The sequence below is a fragment of the Anopheles moucheti genome, chromosome 3 (genome assembly GCF_943734755.1).
Source record: "Anopheles moucheti chromosome 3, idAnoMoucSN_F20_07, whole genome shotgun sequence".
NCBI classification, from domain to species: Eukaryota; Metazoa; Arthropoda; class Insecta; order Diptera; family Culicidae; genus Anopheles; species Anopheles moucheti.
This window is the reverse complement of record NC_069141.1, coordinates 74,115,647-74,139,554: the sequence shown is the minus strand read 5'-3', so window position 1 is coordinate 74,139,554 and position 23,908 is coordinate 74,115,647. Positions and strand designations below refer to the sequence as shown.

General features: G+C 41.1%; 2 protein-coding genes across 3 annotated transcripts in view; one reads left to right on the top strand and one right to left on the bottom strand.

Annotated features, from left to right (window-relative positions):
- The window catches only part of LOC128301337 (dipeptidyl peptidase 4), a 13,438-nt gene extending 5,483 nt beyond the window's left edge, over window positions 1-7,955 (top strand). The window contains exons 9-17 of the mRNA XM_053037763.1: window positions 1-66; window positions 187-375; window positions 460-584; window positions 654-829; window positions 896-1,106; window positions 1,181-1,366; window positions 1,451-1,608; window positions 1,681-1,886; window positions 4,458-7,955. The exon at window positions 1-66 is cut by the window's left edge and continues 64 nt beyond it. Of these exons, the coding sequence (XP_052893723.1) occupies window positions 1-66; window positions 187-375; window positions 460-584; window positions 654-829; window positions 896-1,106; window positions 1,181-1,366; window positions 1,451-1,608; window positions 1,681-1,886; window positions 4,458-4,595 (1,455 nt within the window). The 3' untranslated portion in view covers window positions 4,596-7,955. The remainder of the gene's footprint in view (window positions 67-186; window positions 376-459; window positions 585-653; window positions 830-895; window positions 1,107-1,180; window positions 1,367-1,450; window positions 1,609-1,680; window positions 1,887-4,457) is intronic.
- A 4,072-nt stretch (window positions 7,956-12,027) lies between these two features.
- Window positions 12,028-20,880, bottom strand: LOC128301537 (JNK-interacting protein 3). Of its 2 annotated transcripts, XR_008287347.1 has the most exons (11): window positions 20,689-20,880; window positions 19,100-20,036; window positions 18,587-18,604; window positions 18,408-18,465; window positions 16,993-18,338; window positions 16,713-16,924; window positions 16,074-16,642; window positions 15,837-15,997; window positions 15,542-15,772; window positions 14,564-14,814; window positions 12,028-13,675 (listed from the first exon to the last, which is right to left on the bottom strand). XR_008287347.1 is itself a non-coding variant. In XM_053038080.1 (10 exons), exons 1-10 carry the CDS (start codon window positions 20,764-20,766, stop codon window positions 13,572-13,574), a joined length of 3,714 nt encoding a protein of 1,237 aa, XP_052894040.1. In that variant the 5' UTR covers window positions 20,767-20,880; the 3' UTR covers window positions 12,028-13,571. The 2 variants fall into 2 exon arrangements, 1 of the variants encoding a protein (XP_052894040.1); XM_053038080.1 differs by lacking the exon at window positions 14,564-14,814.
- Between the last annotated feature and the right edge of the window lie 3,028 nt (window positions 20,881-23,908).

Below are 23,908 nucleotides of genomic sequence, written 5' to 3'. Positions count from 1 at the left end.
ATGACACGCTCGCAAAACATTACGGTGGTATCATCCTGCTACAGCCCCACGTGGAAATGTGTCGAGGTACGTATATGTGTGTGAAAACTGTGTGTGAACTCGAGCCTATGGGGCTATTATGTCTACGGAACGGAATTCAATGAGCCAGTCTAACGAAACGTTTTCTCCCGTACATTTCTTCCACAGCATCATTCGGAGCGGGCACCGGAAAACGAATGGCTGGATATATTACCTCATCCGATATTCTCACCCGATGGGGACAGCTTTTTGTTTATGGCGGGCATTCAGGAAACCGGCACGGAACATTTCACCCACATCAAGCACATCACAATCACACAGCAGCGAATGGCTGTGATTTCCCACGGTCGCTACGAGGTAAGTGGACGATAATGACCGGCCGGCGTGATGGCGTTGGCGATCTATAAGGCTTTTGTGTTTTTTTTCCTGCACCATTCGTAGGTGATCCGCATTCTGGCCTGGGATACGGTTAACCATCTCGTCTACTATTTGGGCACGCACGAGAAGAAACCCGGCCAGCAGCATCTGTACGTGGTGAAGGATCCGGTCAGTGAGGAGTTGCGCAGGTACTGCTTCCCCCGATGCAAACATTGGTGTCGCTTTATTTATTTCTTGATCACTCCCCCCATTTTCAGAACGGAACCGACCTGCATCACGTGCGATCTCAGTGATGTGCTGTGGGGTAGCCGATACTATTACAGCAACTGCTCGTACTTCGATGCGTTCGTCAGCTCACAGCCGTACGTTTCGCAACACAGCGGGATATCGTTCTACATACTCGAATGTAAAGGTCCCGGTCTTCCGCTAGCTGGTAAGTAGCTGTTAATGTTTAACATCCGGAACTTCGTTCTTCAATAATGAGCCTCATGTCTTGCAGTGGTACATGCCGCCCATAATCACAAGCTGATGCGTGTCCTGTACGATACGAGACCGTTCTACGCGAGCAAGCTACAGGAGTTGGCCCTACCGTCGCAACGCTCGTTCGAGATTCCGCTGCCGCACGGTACGCGAGCAGCAGTTCAGCTGCTACTGCCACCGAGCTGGCGAGAGGAGCTCCGCGATGCCGCATTTCCAGTGCTGGTTGAGGTGTAAGTATATGTCCACCAGTGTGTGCATCTCATACTCTAATGCAAACAATGTGTCTCTCACGGTAATGCGCTAGTAATGGTAAGCCCGGATCGACGTCCGTGTCGGAAGAGTTCAAAATTGACTGGGGCACGTACATGTCCAGCCACAACGACGTAGTGTACATACGGTTGGATGTGCGCGGTGCACGGGGACAAGGCAAACAAGCGTTGTATCGCCATCTCGGCGGTGTAGAGGTGCAAGATCAAATCGCCGTGCTGCGGTAGGTGACAACAGACACATACACATAGAAGAGCGGTCTGGTAGTGAGTTTGTGCTAATTATGTTTCGTTGCTCATTCCCACAGGTATCTCCTGGACACGCTGAAATTTCTCGATGAAACTCGTGTCGGTGTTTGGGGCTGGGGCTATGGTGGATATGTCACTGCGATGATTCTCGGTTCACAGCAACACGTCTTCAAATGTGGCATCTCGGTATCGCCCATTACGGACTGGTTGTACTACAGTAAGTATCGAGTGGCAGAGCGACAGTCACCAATCCCGCATCGGTTCTGTACAATCCTTTGCCCACTTGCAGATTCCATATTTACCGAGCGCATCCTCGGCGTGCCGGCCGAAAACTACAAAGCGTACGTCGAGGCGGACGCCACACAAAAGGGGCGCCAAATTCCGTCATACTCGTACTTCCTCATTCATGGCCTAGCCGATGTAACTGCACCGTACCAGCACGGTATACAGCTCGCCCGTTCCCTTTCCGAGTCTGGGACGATATTTCGATATCTGGTAAGTGTATCCCGCGCTTTCCTGTGGTGGGTGAACATGCAAGCATGCGAACCGGTGCCAACCACCGTTTGTGCTGGGCGCTAAAAGGGGGAATTTGCTAAAAGACGCCTACCGTAACTATGACCAAATGTGTTAACAAAAACAAAACCGAACACAAAAAACCCGAGCGTTTTGTACGGCCAAACAGACCAAATGTTGACCGAGAGCTTCTGAGTGCAATCAAAACATGCTACATCATACGACTCTTCTTGCGCGAAATTTAATTGCCTGGAAAGGACATCGTATAGTAATGCGTTCCCGATTTCTGGTGCAGGTGAAAAAACTACTGATTGAATAGATTTTGTTATCCTTATGAACGCCTTAGTCCAATACGTAATAATAATGATAACATTAACAAACAAAACAAACAAGTTAGCGTTAGCTAGATGATTGGCCAAAACATTTTTTTATTCACTATAGTATGATTAAAAACAAATAGTTCGCTCTCAATATGCTCACCATGCAGCTGTTCGACTGATTACATTTAGTGTACCCTTGGTTTTTAGGTTATCGTATAAGTTTTTGCTATTTATTTTGCATTTGTTTTAGCTATTGCCCTACGGCCCCCCACCCGACATAACCAACATTCATTTCTTTACCTGCTTTTCGAATTGCCACTTGTATTACGAATTCAAAATTGTATGCGTGTGTTTTTGAGCGTTTTGTTTGGTGATATTCTTCCATTCCAGTAGTGACATTCAGTATGGGGGTGGCATTATATTTAGATTCGGTTCTGTTCTTCGGTAGCAATCCGTTCGATTTTGATAGTTTTTTGAGTGCATATTCACGATTCTGTTTGTTGCGCTTTTCTTCGCTTCTCTAGTTTGAATGAGTTTGCCCTTTTAGCAAGTTATATTTTCTTCTTTTCCTAGGCTACCATACTTAAACGACACTGTTTTTTGCGTCGAAAAGGATCTGTGATGAAAATAGCGATTAGCGTTTAGCGGTAGCTCCATTAGGTGTAGCTCCACTAGAAGTTATCCACCACACTTTCAGTTCAACAAATCCCATTAATGGTCAAGGGAAAGGTCATGAAGCAAGATCGCTTCAAGGGATATGTAGGGACTTTCTCAAGCATAATGAGCCTTATTAAAAATGATTACATTTTGTTTGGATTAGTACAACACTTTAATTACCTTCACAAAAGGCACATCTGGCATCGATACATATTTGCAGAAAAGTTTACCAAGCCGTGAAGGCTGCTTGGGAAGACCTTGAGGGTTGTCGTGACATTCTTTTGAATATCATCAATCAAGTCCCACTCTCGTGGACACAAGAAAGCAGAAATTAAGGTGAGACATATTGGAGTTATAGGAGACCTCCCCATCAGACCGAAATGTATTAATGCCATGTAGAGCAAAAATAGCCTCCAGAATCTCAAAATGACTGGGCGCCTCCATTGCGTCATGTCGTAAATTCAAAACAAATTCGTTCGGAAATATGGGGCTTACAACATTGAGATATTTTTATTCATCGGATCAGTATATAATTTTATCGATCTGTAAGATAGGCTCATCCCTCGTCAATAAATCTTTGTGGTCTTCTAATATAGGACTTCCAAGCCGTTAAGATTTAGGTTTCTTTTGGGATGTACTTGAGGGTTACTTTGACATTCCTTTGGATACCCTCAAATGAGGCCCAATCTTGTGAATATATGAAAGATGAAATAGATAGGAAGTCTATCACACCGAGGAGAATACGTGCCATGTAGTCAGTCACAAGGAGCTCAGTTTGACTGGGCGCCTCCATCGCCTGTCGAAAACTCAAAATAAATTCGTATGCGAAGGGCTTCGGGTCCTTTCAAAAATAGGTTTACCCCATATTAATTAAACTCTGCGGTCTTCCAATACGGGACCTCTAAACCTTCGTATGCCCCTGTTGAAATGTACTTTAAGGGCTGATTTGACATTTTCTTGAGTCCCAATGTTGCCTTTTTAACGTTCTTATCAACCGTGGAATCAGTAAGAAGTCAATTGTAGACGATTTTAGGATGTAGGGAGGTTGTGGAACCATGCCAAGGTGAACACAGACTAGGTAGTCGGTTATGAGGTACTGGGCGCCTCCATTGCACCATGTCAATAACTCAACCCGTCGTATCGATCTGAAAGCTCCCAGCACCGACTTGTGCGTGTCAAAGTGTATCCCCAAAATTATCTGCCCCAAGCGAGACTCTTTGCTTCTGGGACAAACACTGTAATTGGTTTTTTTTTTATTCGTCTTCATCCCTCACACACAACAAAAGGCTCATTAAAAACGACTCCAATCTACACTACAAGCGTACCGGATGAGCATGTTTTAATATTTATACTCAATTTAATGACACACGAACCACATACCATAGTCTAGTACTTTGTTGAATATTGTTCAACTCACAACAACAACAACAAAAACTTAGTTTGATAATTTCGTTTTTCGTTTGCATCTTGTGCAGTCTTTCATTAATTTAGATTTTTCTCCCGTTAATGAGTCGCCTGGTGCGCGGGTCCGATAGTAATCGCTTTTTCCTTTTCTTGTTCGCCTTCTTCCTTCCAGAGCTACGCCGACGAAGGTCACGATCTTACCGGCGTAATTGAGCACGTGTACCGTTCGATGGAGGATTTCCTGCGGAACTGTCTGTCGCTCGACTCCGACGAAGACAAACCAAGCGAAGCTAACGTGCCCAATGAGTAAAGCGTGTGCAAGCTAGGGTGAACCAAAACAGTGAAGAAAAAAAACAACAAAACAAACCAAAAACGGGCAAAAACAATTCATATAAATGTTGTGTGAGACTTGTTTACACTCTGCGTTAGGTAACGAAATTGTTGTGTTTGTGTTGTATAGTTTAGTTGTACGCGCGCTAGCCGAAATTTTGCAAACAACAACAACAAGAAAAAGAAAACTTTATTGCCTAAATGCGACTTCGAATGGCCGTGTGTCTCTCTCACCACATTATTAGATGGACAGTACAGTAACTGATAGGTTCTAAATACATAGACATATCAGAGAAATATGGTAAAATAGTGCAGCAAAAGAGAACAAAACGAAATAAGCAACACGTACAAGAGATACCTGCATGATACCGGCAGAGTACATCACGGGAAAATGGTCAATAATGCAAACAAAATGAAACGGCAAGCAAATAATACGCGGCGGTCAATGGGATACTCTATTTTATAGCAGTGAATGCTGGCGTTAAGAACATCTAACTATAAAAGCAAATGGCAATCGAAGCGAATGATACTACCGTTCGAAGTATACACGTTTAAGGAGCTTTCGGAAGAGACAATGAAAATGGACGCATATGCGTATTTGCGAAACAAAAAACAGCGACATACAAACATACACCTACACACATACAAAAATATATAAACTGAAAACTAAAGTCATCCAATGGCAAACTGGGTATATGCAGGAAGGTTAAATACATTTAAACAAACAAAATCGAAGAAAGTAAGCGAGAGCGTGGAACGTGTGTGAGGTAAGCAATTACAAAAGAAAAAAAAACAAGAGAGAGAGAGAAAAGCAAAGCAAAACAAAAATCAAATGAATTGATTAACGAAAACTGAAACAGTCCTATACTTACAATAACGAAACTGATGAGTGAGTTTTTTCGTCTCCTTTAAAACCGTCTATTTAAGTGTAAAATGGTAGCAAAATCAAAACAAAACAATCGAAATCGAAAACTAAAACAGCGAATCAAAACCAACACATGGCACCACCAACCAAGAAACAAACAAACAAACAAACACTGCAAAAATAGCAAAAAGAACAAACAATACAGCAAAACAACAATTACAACCATTAACATAGCTCTTAGGTGTGTGCAACCGGGCGCACAACACTGTGTCTACGAATGCGGCGGTACGCCCAGGATTTAGTTACATTATTCTCGCTAAGTATAAACATGGTATAAACACGCTTAAACATACAGCCGCCACCGTGGGTGGGTTTTGTCGTTTTAGGTTATGTGCGTAACTCACGACTCACATATTCGGCATCGGCACACTCACTCCGTACGCAACGCGTGTGTGCAACAGAGCTCAAAATGGCAAGGACCTTCTTCCAGATTGTTATTCCCGGCTTAATTAGCGCATGCATGTATTAAAAATGTGGGCCCTTTGCGGGGGGCGATGACATTGAGAGTGAGAGAGTCCCCCAAATTCCCCCCTCATCCAACCACCCACCCCACCCCACCCCCCGTGAGCCACATTCAACAGCTGCAATTAAGAACTCAGATGGTTAGAACAACGTGTAACACCGCAAACAAATGTAACAAAATGTACCGCGTACGTACACACAATTAGATACGGTCGAGGTGTATGTATATGTGTGTGTGTGTGTGTGTGGTGAATTCGGTGGACTGCGTAGATGTGCGTTATGTTGTGAAAGGATGCTCGGCTCTGTTGTATGTCGGTGTGGGCATTAGGCAAACGCCAGGAACGGAGGAGCAGTGTGGAGCAGAGTGTAACAAAATCGAGGAATTTTCATAGTTATTTCACGTCATAGTTGTTAGAATTACAGAAGAGCAATCCAGCAGTAAAAAACAAAGAAAAAAAACAATGAAATTAAACAAAAAAACCCAGACGATAACAAACGATAATTAAGCAATTATGTCGAAGTGATGATGAAGCGAAGCAGAGCAGAATGTGCATAATGTGCCGCAACCAGGAGGGAAATCCAAAAAACCTCGTGCTACGCGCGTGCAATACTCCCGGCAGAAGAGACATGTGCAAAATGTCCCCTCCACGTGTAAAATATATTCATCGAAACGACTACTTCTAGTTTGCGCTGCGCATAAAAGTCATAAAGGAAACTGTTTTCGTCCACCACGGGCTGCAAAGGAGTGCACTGCAGAAAATGGCGCGACAAAGGAATACACAAATACGCAAAACAGATATTTAAATGCATGGCGATGGCGCGCGCCTCAATAGTTTAGGGTGACGGTACTGCAATACGTTAACATTGCTTACCATTGGGCTCTCTTTGGGTTTGTGCTAGAGTACGGTGTGCGAACGCAGGTATTGGTTTGTGGTTGTGTTCGTTGCCGTAAGGAAATAACTCCCAAGAAGTCTTCGCAAAATAGTGTAACAAAAAATTCTTCCTCGGTGCTTTCCGCGCAATTTAAATTGTGGTAGTTACCGGTACAGTTGTGCCGGTATCCTATTAGAAAAGGGGATACAAAAACTGCATTTTTTATGCATTGAATTTGTTATTGTGCGTCTTCCTTGTACTTGATGAGTGATTTTTGTTTTCTTCCTTACTTTGATGTCGAATTTTTGCTCGATTTGAAATGTTCTACGTGCAACGTGTTTGGGTTAGTGTTACTTTAAAGCTGAACGGCAATCCACAGTACGATTCACGAAGCTAGAGGTAGAACCGCTTCTCGATATACTAATAAACGGTGTGATTAAAAATTTCCACACAAACACATACACAGTAAATGAAAAAAAAAACAAACAAATACAGCAAACATCGCAAGCGAGTAAGTAGACGTAAAACGATAGCATGCATGGAGGGATTACATGCCTGCATACATACAAACACCGTACACTGAAACACAAATAGGAAAATTGAAAATAATTGTTGTGCCATTCTATTGTATAACATGAGTAACACAAGCGCTAGAAATTTAAACACGTCAAACAAACAAAAAAAACAAACACACTTTAAATCGAAACACCGAAATGAGAAGAACAAAGCGAAACACACTGCTCGATATTACAAAGCTAAAACGAGGAAAAAAGGGGGAGAGAATGAGGGAGAGAGAGAAAAAAACACAGAAAAAGGAATAAGATAATCATAATTTATGCTTCCCAGCAAGTTTTCATTACATAATGGTTGTGAAATTGAGAATAGAAGAAAATAAAAATCGTGGAATAAAAGCAGCAAAAAAAACCGGCAGCAAAATCTGACAAAAAAGGAGAGAAAAAAAATTCGCATGAAGACGAAAATTCTGCAACAAAAATTACAACAAAAAAAAACAGCAAACAACAACAACTAATATTTGTAAATAAACGTTAATATATTTATAGTCCAAAGTGAAAAACAAACGAGGGAAGAAACAACTAAAACGAAGGAACCGCGGTGAAATGTGTTCGCTAAATAAATAGACAGTACGAATCGTCAATTTTTTTTTGTTGGTTCTGCCCATGATACGTTTTGTTTGTAATAATCGATTCGATGGGGTAAGTATTATAATTTATAACGGCAAAATTTTCATTATTATGTTTATATTGCGTTTGTATATTCTCCTCGTTGTAGTTAACAAATGTAAATGAGCTCACCACGCTCGAGCGATCGCTAGTGTAAGGAAGATCGATTAAACGGAAAGCATCCCTAATCTCGCTCAAACTCCCCGCTCAAAACGAACCGATTTTCGATTTCAAACACCAAGAGAGCATGACATCATGAGAGGTGACATCAATTCCCCTCCAGTTTGCACACAGCTGTTCCACTCTCGCGTGTCATTGAGCGTGATGCGAAATTCCTCCATACAAACGAGCCGATTTTCGATTTCTGACACCAAGAGAGCATGACATCATGAGAGGCGACATCAATTCCCCTCAAGCGCGCAAACAGCTGCGTGCGCGCTGGAGGGGAATTAATGTTATCCCCTCCAGCGCGCACACAGCTGTTCCGCTCGCGCATGGTATCATTGAGCGTGACAGACGATCCTCTAATACATTGGCTAACACCACTGCGCATACAATCAAACTCGTGAGAACGATCGCTAGTGCAAGTGAGATAGCACACGATAATAGCATACAGGAGAAGTACCGTTATAGCAGAACTGTTACAGGGTTGTTATTACAATCTGATATCAGCTAACTATTTTATTATCTTTACGTTTTTAATAATACTAGTAAAAGAATACAAGTTTTATTGGTTAAAAACACCACTAAAGAACGGACGATTTTTTATCCTCAACAATGTAGACCCCACATGAACGTGATCTTTTTTACTTAAATTGAATGTTTGGTTACAAAAATATAACAAAAATATATTAAAAAATAACAAATCCTCTTTTGCACGACTTTTCGGACCGTTCATTTTTGAGACAATGTTCGAAACAGTGAATAATCTTAAAATTTCAATAAAACCACTCGAATAGAAACCACGGACATTATCAGCATTCATTAATGAATTTATCGGCAGCTAATAACAACCGCATGATAGTTTACAAACATGCAACAAATAGTTTCATTTAATTACGCTACATTCTCATTCAAAATCCACACAAAATTATAATGCAAATTTTTGAGATCGTTGTGCTAACATTTGTTTTCAACAACCCTGTAGTCATCCGGTTAAATATCATCTCCTGATTTGGATGCTCTCTTGTTATATGAAACGCAGCGCTGGAGCAATTTTTGGACGCGTGAATCTCGGCAGATGCGCAATTCCATACAAACGAGCCGATTTTCGATTTCTGACACCAAGAGAGCATGACATCCTGAGAGGTGACATCAATTCCCCTCCAGCGAGCGTGACAGACGATCTTCTAATACATTGGCTGCCACCGCTATCGCATACAATCAAACTCGTGAGAACGATCGCTAGTGCAAGTGAGATAGATGACACGCTTTCTTTCCATAAGGTTCTCCATGTGCTGATAAGCACGCACACGATAATAACACACAGGAGAAGAACTGTTACAGGGTGGTTATTACAATCCGTTGTCAGTTAACCATTTTATTATCTTTACGTTTTTAATAATACTAGTAAAAGAATACAAGTTTTCCGTTCATTATTGCGACAATTTTCAAAACAGTGATTAATCTTAAAATTTAAATAAAATCACAATAATCCATTAACGGATAACGAGAATCTAATAAAAAATAATGTTTGTTTGTTGTCTTCTTTTTGGTTTACAATGTTTATCTGCCTTTCCTCTGTACCCAGAAAAATTACCGTTTCCCAATAATTAACAATAGTTCACGCCTGTAAATGGTTTATCCAAACCCGCCCTATTAGTGATTGAGTGTTCTATAATTTTGTATAAATTCTAACATGTTATAACTTATTTTCTTGCTAATGCCAAAACAAGAAATTCACCACGATTTTACTATTTTAACAAAAAAAATGAAGAAAAGTTTAATTAAATTTTAACTCACTAGCACCGGGAAAAGTGCTAGCAAAACCGGATTAAGCAATATGGAAATTTACCATAACGGGCAGTCTTTTGTAACAGGTGGAGTTCGCATTCAGGTAGCAAACCCTCACTGACTGCCACTCCAAAACGCTGTTCCCTCTTTCCAAATTGTGTCATTGTGCAGCTTTAGAGCCATTTTAGCACCTTTATCACACGTACGTATTCTTTCTTATTCTGATTTTCAGTCAAATTTAACGCTTAAAACGTTTGCTTTGTGTTGCTTTTCGCTTGCTACATCGCTGTAATCGGGAAGAACACACCCCCAAGGATCTCCACGAAGCAGGTGCTAAATAATGCGTACTGCAGGGCACGGAACTGGATCAGCGGTGGATCATCATCCGGTACGGGCTGGAGCAGCCCGATGGTAGAATTTTAGAATAGAATCTGGACGGGTGGGAAACAGAAGCAGAAAAGTTATCGATTTAGATTCCATTTTTTATTGTTGGCTTGCTGCAATACTTACCACATCCACGAAATATGGACTGCCGGCACCACCGAATACATGGGTGGTAAGAATCAGACTAATGCATGGGAAAGCTTAACAATCAGACTAATGAGACCAGGAGCACTAGTGCAAATGAGATAGATGACACGAGATGAGATGAGATTCGTTCCATAAGGTTCTCCATGTACTGATAAGCACGCACACGATAATAGCATACAGGAGAAGTACCGTTATAGCAGAACTGTTACAGGGTTGTTATTACAATCTGTTATCAGCTAACTATTTTATTATCTTTCCGTTTTTAATAATACTAGTAAAAGAATACAAGTTTTATTGGATAATAACACCAGTAAAGAGCGGATGATTTTTTATCCTCAACAATGTAGACACCACGTGATCATGATCTTTCTTACTTATAATGCTTAGTTACAAAAATAAAACAAAAATATGTTTAAAAAAAACAAATCTTCATTTGCACGATTTTTCAGACCATTCATTGTTGAGACAATTTTCAAAACAGTTAATAATCTTAAAATTAAAATAAAACCACAATAATTCATTAATCAATTTACCGGCAACTAATAACAACCGCATGATAGTTTACAAACATGTAACAAATAATACCATTAGTTTCACTTAATTACGTTACATTCTCATTTAAAATCCACACAAAATTATAATGCAAATTTATGAAATCGTTTTGCTAACATTTGTTTTCAACAACCCTGCAGTCATCCGGTTAAATATCACCTCCTGATTTGGATGGACTCTTGTTACATGAAACGCAGCACTGGAACAATTTGTGTACGCGTGAATCTCAAACTCTCCGTCGGTTGATGCGAAGGACCTTATGGAAAAAAGGCGTGTCATCTATCTCACTTGCACTAGCGATCGTTCTCACGAGTTTGATGGTATGCGCAGTGGTGTTAGCCAATGTATTAGAGGATCGTCTGTCACGCTCGCTGGAGAGGAATTGATGTCACCTCTCAGGATGTCATGCTCTCTTGGTGTCTGAAATCGAAAAACGGCTCGTTTGTATGGAGGAATTTCGCATCTGCCGAGATTCACGCGTCCAAAAATTGCTCCAGCGCTGCGTTTCATATAACAAGAGAGCATCCAAATCAGGAGATGATATTTAACCGGATGACTGCAGGGTTGTTGAAAACAAATGTTAGCACAATGATTTCAAAAATTTGCATTATAATTTTGTGTATATTTATATTTTTGTTTTATTTTTATAACCTGCAAAGAATCGACAATTCGTCAGGATCGCATGAGCGTAATGTCATTATCACGACGAAAACCACTAAATGGTTGACGCTTTTGATAATGCATAAACGAGACAAGTAAAAAGAAAAATACTCACCTATTCTTAGAATAATCTAAAATGTAATACAACAGATAACGTCTCAAAATAACATTTATCACCTGGTCACTACCTTCTAGAAGAACTTCATTTCGTTCGAATGCATTTCATTCACACCGTCCCGTAATTATGAATAAATAACTTAATTATTAATGCATTGGTTACTTGTATTTGCTGTTTTTCTGTTTTCAAATGGGTATTTTTTTACATTACAAATTTTATCGCTCAACTGTCGTCGTTCGGGTGAGGTACGCTAACAAAAGTATGTACGCAATATTCGAACAAATTAAAACATAGCTAAGAAAGTGCAGCTGGCGTAGCAGCAAAGCTGTAAGAACTGCATCCTAAATAGCATGTTACGGTTTAACTAACGTACGGTTTACTAGGAAATTGAATAATGGTTCCACTACAGTTACAACTTGCAAACACATTATCAACCGAAGAATTAAAACACTGTAACGTAATCAAGTAATGTTCTACCCTGTTACGACTTCCGCATGCATATGCAAGTTTTAAAATTATCTAACTTTGCCTATGATCACTGTGTTGACTGTTTAGTGTTTAAAACCATATTTCCTAACTGATCGACTGCTGTTGGGATAGATCTTAATTAAACAAAACAATAAAAACAATCTTAAACATATAACACCTTTAAAATGACTAAACATACATTACACAGGTGAAAACGACTTAAACCAGAAAACTTAGTTGAGAAATTAAATACAACTCATAGTATAACATTGTTAATATATACACAATTAAAACAAATCAGCTTAAGTATGTTTATGAAAAGGAGGAAAAAAAAGTTGTTGAAATTGTATTAGCAACTATGCTAGTCTTCTTTTTGTATGTGTAGCACAAGCTTTGCGATCTTTTCTTGTCTGTATATGCGTCTGATGTGGTTTTCATAATCGCTCCGATCATTTAGCTCACCATACCGCTACTACTACTACTGTTGTGATAAATATTAATGGTATTGTTACGCATAATACAAAATAACCATCGCACATAATTTTGCTCGTAATAATAGTATATGTGTATAGCGCTTGTCCGACTGTTTCAATGTGTCCTCCTTTCCTAAGTATCGATAGGGACACAAACGCTCTGCTAAACTTATTCTTTGGCGTGTTAGGGAAGGAAGGGACAGGGAGTTATTGGTTACCGTTCTGTTCGTTCGCACTAACTTAGCTTCATTGTTTGCCAATACACAATTTGTAAAACGACACAACAAATTCATTGTCGTAAAAACTTCCTCCACAACTTCTCCAGTGCTGTGTTTGTCAGGGACTGGATTTAGATGGTACATAAAATGTTTGATGTTACGCTGTTAAGGTTTCATCTATACGTTTGTGGGGAGGGTTGTTTAACTCTCTAGTACAGTATTATTATTTTATGCAAAATGAACTGACACTACACAACGCGTTAAAAAGAACAACCGGCCACAAACCTGGAACAACGCTAAGGGGCAATACTTGTACCGTTTCTCAGACACGGCATCTATTAGTTGGATGACTTGTTGTATGTGTATGTGTGAACTTTTGTTTTTGTGTTTTGATGTTATCATCATGCAGCAGCGGATTTAGTGTATCTAGAGTACAAGAAGTAATTAAATTTGTTCTCGCCTTCAGGGATTATGCGTAAAGTTGTCTAAAGTAAAGCCATGATTATACTGGGTAAGCTGATCGTTTGTACCCGCAGTCCGACCTAACGATTGCTGACTTTCCACACGATAATGTAGCTCTTTTCATTGCGATTCTCTATGGTTTGGTTCGGTTCGAGTTCAACACTGGCCTCCATATCACCGTCACCTGAGAGAAGAAAACAAATGTGAGAAATGAGAATTAAATTGTAATGCAAATATTTTATTTTTAAATGTACGCGCGCACACACAATAGGCAAACTTCACTGCGCATTATATTACACAGACATATCGAACAATGAAAGTCCGTCTAGATATGTAAGTTTTTTTTTAGAAGTAAGCAACCATAATTTATTTAAATGTAACACATTTTCTACAAAACCGATAACGAATGCACATTAACGGACGGAATAGTACGGAAAAAGGGAAAGATATGGGAAAGCAAATTGAACAAAAAGAAAAACGATATCAAAATTATAAATTTCTATTGAAAATATTGCACTAAAGAAAAGATAATTCAAAACCATCAATTTAGTTTCCTTTTTTAACTATTTCTGCCATTGCACAGACAACTAACCAATGTAAACAACATTTCACCTACTTTAAATCATGTTATTATAATAACTATTTTACAAAGAATGTTATATTGTTTCAAAAATGAAGTAACAATATTAACTAGTTATAGTACTGGCCATACATTTCACGGTTATAAATATCAATCTATTAAAAAATTACAATAGAATCAAACATATCCAAACTCTACAATAAACTGCCATGGTTACATAGCGAAAATTCGGAATAACTAGGCTCGTGTAAAAAAAAACACTCCACACCTTCCCAGGCATATTTACAAACAGGGAATACAAAAAAAACGTTTTCAAAGCAAAAGCGCAAATATACAATATAATAAAGCAAAACCCAAGAGTAACAAACTTTACATCCTTTACAAACCCAGCATACACATTAACCGCAAATAAGTGAAAGAAACCGACAAAGCAAACAAGAAGAAAAAACATTATCAAAAAAGGAATAAAAAAACAAACTAAAAGCAACATACCTTTCGCAAATATGTTCGTGAATTATAGGGGTGGATACTTGTGTTTTGTTTCGTAATTCGAGGGTTTTCATGTGGACCGTTTTGTGGAACTGGTTCCCTTTTTTGTGTTTGGTTTTTGATTTTCACTATACGTTCTTCTATGGAAATTTGCTAATTTTAGCTACAAACAGATAAATCATCATCATACGATGAACTAACACGCCAAACTAATAAGTGTGTTGCGGCATCGCATACATCTTCTACTATTTCTTCTAGAGAAAAAAAGAGAGGGAAAAAGAGAAAAAAGGGAAGAAAGAACAATAATGTGACGGAGTGGAACTAAAGCGATACATTTGCTTATCCAAGTTTTACGAACATCTATAGGACACGGAATAAGGAACTATTGTTCAGCCTACAATACGACGTCAAACACAATTAGATTATTATTTTTCATTCCATGAGAGACGGTTAAAGTGCAAACCAGCAGCAATACTTTTAAAACACATATTTAAAATATACTATCAACGAAGGCACTTTAATGCTAAATGATTGTAAAAGACAATTTATATATATATATATGTGTATTACGTGTAGCTTGCAGTTAGACGTAGTTACGCGGTAAACAAATAAATATGCGAATTATGTATTTCCTCTGCAAATCATAATTGGTTGCGAATTATTGTACTCTTAACAATAAAATTAACGATTCTATGCGGGCACATGCAACTAGCAGCGAATTTGTCAGGCATTCATTTAACTTACAATAGAACATTTGACATTTTACGATTTAAAAGTGGTTCTATAGTCAATAAGGATAAACGTTCAGCGCATGCGATCGTCTGAACGTATATATTCTATGGGTATGGGGGCATCTCAACGTTAAATTTATGACAAACTTAACAAAACATTAAGCTTTTTAAACACATTGTTCACAACCTAGAAAGCATCAGCACAATCTAGGATAGGTTTATAAAAGCGGTACTTCTACACGGTACTTACCTAACCGAAAATCGATGTAACCTTCGCCACCGGATATAACCAGCATATCCTTCGACGTGGTTGGTAACCCCTGGTTGGGCGGGTTCATCGGTACGGACACGAAAAACTTCACTGCGTCGCGGTGCCCATGGAACGAAAGTTGAGCATTGGCGAACCGCGGGGAGTACGGTGTATTGGAAGCCCCGCTAGCGTCAGTCAGTGGAACGGAAATCACTACACCGTTACCGGTTCCTAAAATTCCAATACACATGAGTAATCCAGAGGGACGGAAATCATTCACGAGTATAATGCTCACCTATCCACAGCCTGTTGCACGATACCAATAATGCGGTAATGCGTACAAAGGAAAATCCGAGCTTGCCGGTTCCCAGCATCTTCGACACGTACGGATCAATGTCGATATCTTCCAAATGATCGTATGTTTCCGCCGAAAACAGCCTTAAAGTGGAGTCCAATCTAATGAAGAAAGAAAAGCCATACATTTCTTATGGTCTACCCCACGCGATCCTTTCCTCTATCATCCCTATCTTACCTTATCGATACCCACACACCCAGCCCCGTAGTTGCCATCTGACGGATTTGGCTTTCCTTGCGTGGATGCGCTTCGAACGACTTGAGAATGCACAGCGTTATTGGATCGATCACGTGGATCTTGTTGCGATGTGCGGCCCAAACCTTATCACCGACGATCGTTAAACAGCGCACGGAATATTTCGGCGAACCGAGCGTTAACAGATGGTAACTGTTAAGGTCCCATTCACCATTTACCTGTCGCCGAAATACGGCCAAAGTTCCGTTCGCGAGCGCTACGATAACACGCGATTCTACGTGCACGATCGATAGTACCGAGTCCGGTAGTTTAATTTTGTGCAAACACACGTTCCATCTTGCGACGGAACTGTGCACATAGAGCATTCCGTTTTGGGCACCCAGCCACATCGTCGGTCCGATCGAGGAAATGGATTCCTCGATCGCAGCCGCCGACTGCTGCTGCCTGCTGGGCGAGGAGGTCGTCTCACCGATCGTATTATCATTACCATCGACCGCAATCGCAATGTCTTTTGTGTCCAGGTTGATATTATCCGAAGTTTCATCGGAGGGCTACACAAAAAAGGCATGCATTAGGATCAAAGCGGAGAGAAACGATCGTGCAAACAGCAGTAATCATTACCTTACTGTTATGATTAAGATCACGGTCGCTACTAGCTTCGGTAGCTTGTTCCGGTCCTGTGTCCGATGGTGGTACCACTTCTTGTGCTTGCTCTGTAACTTTGCCCTCATCCGCCGATGTAGTTGCGGAATCGGCATGCGCGCGTACGACCCTTTCATACGCAACCTTGCCGATATCATCAGGAGATTCGCCGGGTTTTTCAAGCATTTTACCTACAGGGAAAGGTGTTAATCAATTACAATCGATTCTATGCCACTCGATAGTCGGATAAGCAGCTTACCCGATTTGGTAACTTCGCTGTTTTCCAACATTGCGTAGTCCATTTCCAGAGCACCACGAACCGTACAGATGCACAGTAAGTGGTTCTGACACACCGGAAACGAATCCAACACTTCGGAAGGATTTTTAGCATCAATCACCGTGACCGTGCTGGCAGAATGAGTACTGGTACAGATCCATACGTACGAACTTAGCTCACCGTCCGCATCGAGCGAAGTTGGGCCACCAAGGGCGAGCAGTTTCCGTTCTAATAGTTCACCCAAATCTTTCGGTTCTACCGTTGCCTCGTCGGCGGTAAGCTCGGTGATCTGGGCACCGCCACCGGTGGTGTCTTTCGCATAAAATATGCTAGCCGCACCGACAATACAGCCACCGTCCTTCGTGTAACCGCCCTGCAGATTAACGCCACTGGCACACCACACCTTCATATGCGGACTAGCTTCAGCCAACGGGCGGCAGTATACGGGAACCGGTACTGGCACTCCACTGCCTGTAGGACGTCCAACACCCCCGATACCACCAACACCACCGTTCGCGCCCGTAGCGTTCGCCGGCTTTAGACTAGGTAAACTCCAACCGTACGCTTGCAGCCGACCATCCTCCTTCTGTACGTGTGCCCTTACCTGCCGGTACTGGTCCCGGCGCCGTTGCATCGCACGCTCCGATTGCGTTAGTTCCGGTTCCTTCGATAGCACCAATATGTTGCTTGCATGGCCACTGCGTAAAAGAGCAGTCGAGGTGCCGGCACCTACCAACCCACCGATACTGCCTCCACTACCACCACCACTACCACCGCCGCTATTGCCTGCCCCAATGAGCATTCGTCCCTCGGGCATGGCAGGCAGCAGCGAGGCGGCACCGTGCGATTGCGCACTTACGCCACCGTACCGCTGATGAAGTCGCCCGGGGGACTCATTCGTTGGCCTATCGTTGGAGCTAAAGAGATTACTAAAAAACTTCCATATGCCTTGTTTTGATTTCTTATCCAGTGTTTCGACCCGCGAGGCACGCATCATCTCCGTCCAGCGTACCGCATCCTGCAGCTCCATGAACCGCTCCTTGTACTGGTTGCGCTCCATCAGAACGCGCGCCATCTCGACGCGGGTAAAGCGTTTGCGCTGCGCCATCGGTACATCACCTTCTTCCTCTTGGTCGGTTGCTGATGATGATGCCTGCTTTACTTGAGCTTTCGTTTTCTTCAGTTCCTCCTCTAGCTCGGTAACCTTTGCCTTCAGTTTGTTGCGTGCCAATATTACCGCATTTAGCTCTTCTCGAAGAATTTCGATTTCTCCCGTCAGTTCATCCACTTTCACTATTAGATCGTCCTTCACGATGTTCAGTGCATTTCTAGTGGAAACAGATGTGAATGGTGTTGTTATTATGGGAATGATAATTCGAATGATTTACAATACTCACTTGGTCGCTAACAGCTCGTTGTTTTCCATGATCAAATTTTCAACCTCTTTGCCCATACCTTAAAGGATAACAAAGAAATAACGATGTTTAACAAAACGTGTCAACAAGCAACAAAGTTTTAGTATAATGTAAAACCAAAATAAAACTACATTAAAAAACGTGTAATGTGTGGCACTTACCGAAAAAGTTATCGTTAGCTGCAAGGTAGAAGAAAAGCGTATGGAAGAAAAGGAGCAATTAGTAAAGAGAAGCGTTAAGAGTGCTTTGCGACATGTCATACGCATGAACGATGCGTGTGCACGTGTAATCGTAATCATAACATGTGAACGATAATACATAATTGATGAAAAACAAAAAAAAAATGAAATAAATCAATCACATTGCATGACCATTCCGGAGTTGGAGTTGATTGGAGTTAATACATAATGTTATTACACAAATATAGTTAAAATACGTTATGAAAATGATCTTATTATTTTAAGTTTTTTTTTGCGACAAAAAAACGTTAATGTTTGGACCCACGTGATTGATGGTCAGTGTACATGGACAAAAAAAAAGAATCTATAGCAACCCATGCTAGAGGAAGTCATGGTTTGCTAGAAAAATCGTTCTATTAATGGTGTTCTGTAGCACATGTTTATGATGAAATGTACACCACGCTTCCATGCAAACCCTCATGATAACCCTCATACCTGATGATGCATAATCTCCGGGATGTACCCAGGCACCGGTAATTTCGTTTTCTTCGCTCTCCAAATTATCATCCTGGAACGACAGCTCCTGATAGAGTGTGTTGGCTGAACGTTGCTCCTTCTTTGTGGTTGTTTTGCCCGATACACCTCCAGTAGTCGGACTCTGGAGCACTTTCGCGGTTGAGCTCGTTGCCATACCATCTCCCGGTGTTGTTGCCGAATCCACTTCTTCCACCTTTTCGGTGGCTTTCGTTTCGATTTCATTCTGCAATGACGGTGGTCCCGAATCCGGTCCACTGTCTTCCTCGCTGCATAACGTTTCCGTATCGAGCATAGTGGAATTTTCCAGCGAAGCAAACCCGTACGAAACGGGGCCGGTTGAGCGCATCATGGGCATTAAACGGGATCGCGAAACATCCAACCGTTCGGAGGCGGATCCAGCCTGCGAATGGGTTGAATTACCCATCATCAGCTTCGTGCGTTCCATGTAGTCAACGTGAGTTTTAAACAGCTCCGTGTACCGTTCGTGCAGCTTGCTGTATTCTTTCTTCAGTTCCGATTCACGCTCCTCCAGCCTGCTAGCATGGTCCATACTGTTCTTGTGCTTTAGCTCCAGCATGCGCACGATACTTTCCAACGACTCGAGACGGCTGGCCAGCTCTTTGTTCTCCTGCTCGGCCAGATCTTCCGTCTCGAGCAGCTTCTGCTCGGACTGTTTGCGGGCATTCTTCTCACGCTCGTACTGTGTTACGAGTTGCTCGTTGTCCTCTCGAAGCAGTTCCAGTTCTACATCTTGTTCTTGATTCGTTTGGTAGGCTGAATCGAGACATTCGAGCACGTTCACCAGCAGTGGCATGAGTGTTTTGACGACGTCCTCATCGTACCGTTGAATCATACGCTCGAATTCCTGATAAATGCTCCCGGCCAGAGATTGCACCTGTAGCAAACAAAACGTAAACAAAGATTAGTGTTCATGCGTAATCATATTTCGCAATCTACTAGTGTACGATGAGTGAAGGACCGGATTGCACTCATTGATGCATTTCACTTTGGGTTGTAAACGTTATGACTAAACGATTGGACAATATGCTTATTACATTAAATTATTTTTTCAACATATTGTACACTACGTCAGGGAGTTTTGTTTAGCTAAGTTTATCCGTTCTCAAAGACTGATTTAAAGTTATTTATGGACGTCATTCCGCGTCTAAAACAATGGGAACGACGTCGGTGTCCAATTACAATCTTCATTCATTCGGTCCACAAGTTCGGTGCCAGATTGCAACGACTGAATTCAACCGACCGGGCATATGCAGCTAATTAGATTTAGGCCCTACACTTTCCCATATACATTGCGCCAAGCGGAACTGCTGGACACCCAAAACCGGAACGCATAATCGGTCATTCTCATTTGTCAGCGAGGGCGGCGACTGTGCTTTGGTTTTATGTACACTGGGAAACTGATAACACGGAAGCCTTTGGGGTGGGTCGACGACGGTTTGGTGGTACTGCTATAGCAACGCACCGTGTGCATTTGATTTTGGCAGCACCGTCTAGTTCTTTTCGCTGTTTCCTTGGTTTTATCTTACCTTTTCTGACATCACCATTGCGGAGTCTTCGTGCGTGCCGTACACGACCTCCGACGATTCGCCCGGATTGTTCTCCATCCTTGCTTGCGTTATGCCACTTTTGCCACTTGCCCTTGCCCCCCTTAGCTACTGCGCCAAGTATAAACACCACAAAAGATTGGGCACGATGATTACGCACAGAACTGCATCCTTAATGAGTGAAACATGACGGGGAATTTGATGCGGGAATCGATCGCTGTTGCCCGACCAGTTCCGTGACAGATTGCGTCGCCTTGGTCATTTTTGTCGTCATTAACGTAGCCACAATTATACTCAACTGGCCATGCACGGCTGCAGCTCCCATACACTGATTCTAGGAACAAAGCTTCAAGCAAAATGCGAACAAAATCATACGCATAGCAAATGTGTGACGCAGTCGCGAACTGGATACAAAGGAAACGGGGTTACCCTTATGGATAAATCGAAACAACGTAACCACACTTCCTAATGCTAACAGAATTAAACGATACAAGCACGACAATTCGACATACGCATATTTTATTCCGTAATTCGTTTTTCGTTTTCACAACACCCTCGTTATTATCATCGTCATCCTTGAAGAAAACACACACGCACACAAACATACACACGTATCGTGAAATGACATATGTGGAATTTTTATTGACAAGCAAAGTTGACACCTGTCATCATATTTTGGCCAGCATAGCAGTATTTCTTGGTCCATAGTTATTGTTGGAATTCTACGTGTAGGAAAAATACATGCATTAGTGTATTAATTTTATGTAAATACTCGTAATAATAATAAAAACTGTTGCTTAATTAAGTCAACTACATTCAACATTCACTGTTACGACCTAAAACTGGACTATACAAAGAACGAAAAATTACGAATCCCATAGTGTATTTTGAGTCCTGCATTTGCCCATAATTGAGAGGCAGCAATCATGGCGCGAAAATTGGGTAGGTAATTTAACTGCATTTAAAATGTGCAACACGCTTAGAAATTGTACGAGTTTGAATTCTAAGATTTCACATTTTAGCCGCATCCTTTGTGTGCTCATAATAGATACGGCAATTATCTTCTACTTCTCAGCAAAACGTGACTAAACACGTGAACGATATCGGAAGACAAGGATTTGATTGCGTTTGCACACATTGATTGTACAATAGACTGTACAAAAACATTGTACAACAAGACATTGTAGAAATAAAGACTTCTGATGTGTTAATTACACTTATTACAATACATTAATTGTTATTTACTTAATTACAATACATAATCCTCAAACTTCAAACTTTGTGATGGAATTTATCACTTTTAAATAACAAATGCTTAAAAACAATAGTACTTTAAAACACTATCGTAATCGCTCATTGCATAATCAATACAGCAGCCAAAATATTGTAAATCAATAAATTGAAAAAAGCGGAGTAAGTTTGTGCCATTAATTACACCCGCTCGTCACTGGTCTGTTCGCGTAGACGTATACACTGGTCGGTGGTTAAAATGAACTGAATGGCAACATGAAACATTAGCAGCCACGAGCTGGATATTTGATGCGATCCGAAATCTACCCCAACCTTCGTAGATAGCTTGCTTCCGTCGAGATGGAAGACGACGTTTTCCACCCTATCACTCCCGTTTGCATTATAGCAACCGGGTTCTTTTGCAACCCTTGCGTCGTGCTATTGATGGTGGTTCATTCGACGGAGCTGTACAAATGTTCGGCGGTTCATTCAACATGGCTCCGACGCGGCACGCCCGATTAGTGGGCGTTCCTGTTGGTGCGCTGCCAACAAAACGCTTGCTGTGGTTTTCAATTTGTTTTCCAGCATTTCGGATCGAATTGCGAGCATTTTCCGTGAACTTGACGATCAGATGTTCGATCACAACGATCCTGCGACTGAACCACGCAACTGCCGCCCATTATGTGCTCCATTTATTTCCCCTCATTGCGGACTACAACGGTCGTCCGGTCGGAGAACAATCGTTCAATTTCATCTGCTTTTTGTGCCCGGCAACGCGCATCCTCATTTGTATGAGCGAAACAGAGTCCTCGTGCACAAGGACGGACGAAACAATTGAAATGGATTTTGAATGACCGAGAAAATGGGTTTTATGTAATGTTTTTCCTCTGTGCAGGGTTATGTTACAGTACGTGCTCCTTCGTCCTCCATTCCATGGCCCGCTCCATGTCATTTGTTAGTGCTTTCGCATGCTCGGAACATCGTTGCCAAACGATAAAGTCGCATATGAAGCGCGTATATTGTCGATTAGCAGTTATTAGGGTTCCCGGAGCTCGACGCCGGAAGCGAGGGGTTGTTGTGGTGGTTTTTATGATGGCTTCCCGGCTCGGAGGCTTACATGGAGTTTGTAACAGGCGCTTGATTAAGATACAGACCGTTTGCTACTACACACGGTGAGCGAAACGTGCGAGCGGTGTGAGTAATTGGAAATAATCAAGTTTCGATACTTCGCAGCAATGCTACGAACAATTTGAGTTTAATGAGCGGATGCAATGGATAACAACAATTCTCGTTTGCTGGGAGGAAGTTACCATTTCCTTCGTAATATAAATTTCTTCTGCTACTAGCTACGAACTTAGTGTTAAGCGGAAGTTGTAATACAAAAATTGCTATAAGTAGCGTTATTAGTTTTATAGTTACCGGAAAATATTTTCTCTTAATTAAAGATGATAGATAGCATAAATCGAAATATCCTTAATAAATGGAATCAAATACAAAACATTAACGTGTTACATTATGATAAACTTCATGCATTGGTTTAAAATATAAATGTTTCAGTGTCTGTTAGGAAGTAAATAGAAAGTTAGACTTTACTGTAAAATAAAAGCTGAATGAGTCATCTGCTCACGTAATTGAAAAGCATAATACATGCTCATTTTAAATTTCATCGATCTTTGATGTTAAATACATAAAGAAAGACGCATTACCCATTTTATGCAAACATTTTATTAATTGTTTTTAGTTTTGATTAATGAAAGAATCATTAATACTGTTATACTTTGATCCCAACTCCTGGAATGTTCTATTAGATTGAACATCATTTGAATGTATTCCGTTATAAATTTACCTCTAATTTTTTTTCCATTGTACCATCGGTTTCGAATTTAATTCGATGAAGCACTAAATGTATTTTGGCCAGTACTCTTACCATATGTTGGAAATCATCTTATATGTTATTGCATATTTTTTGCAG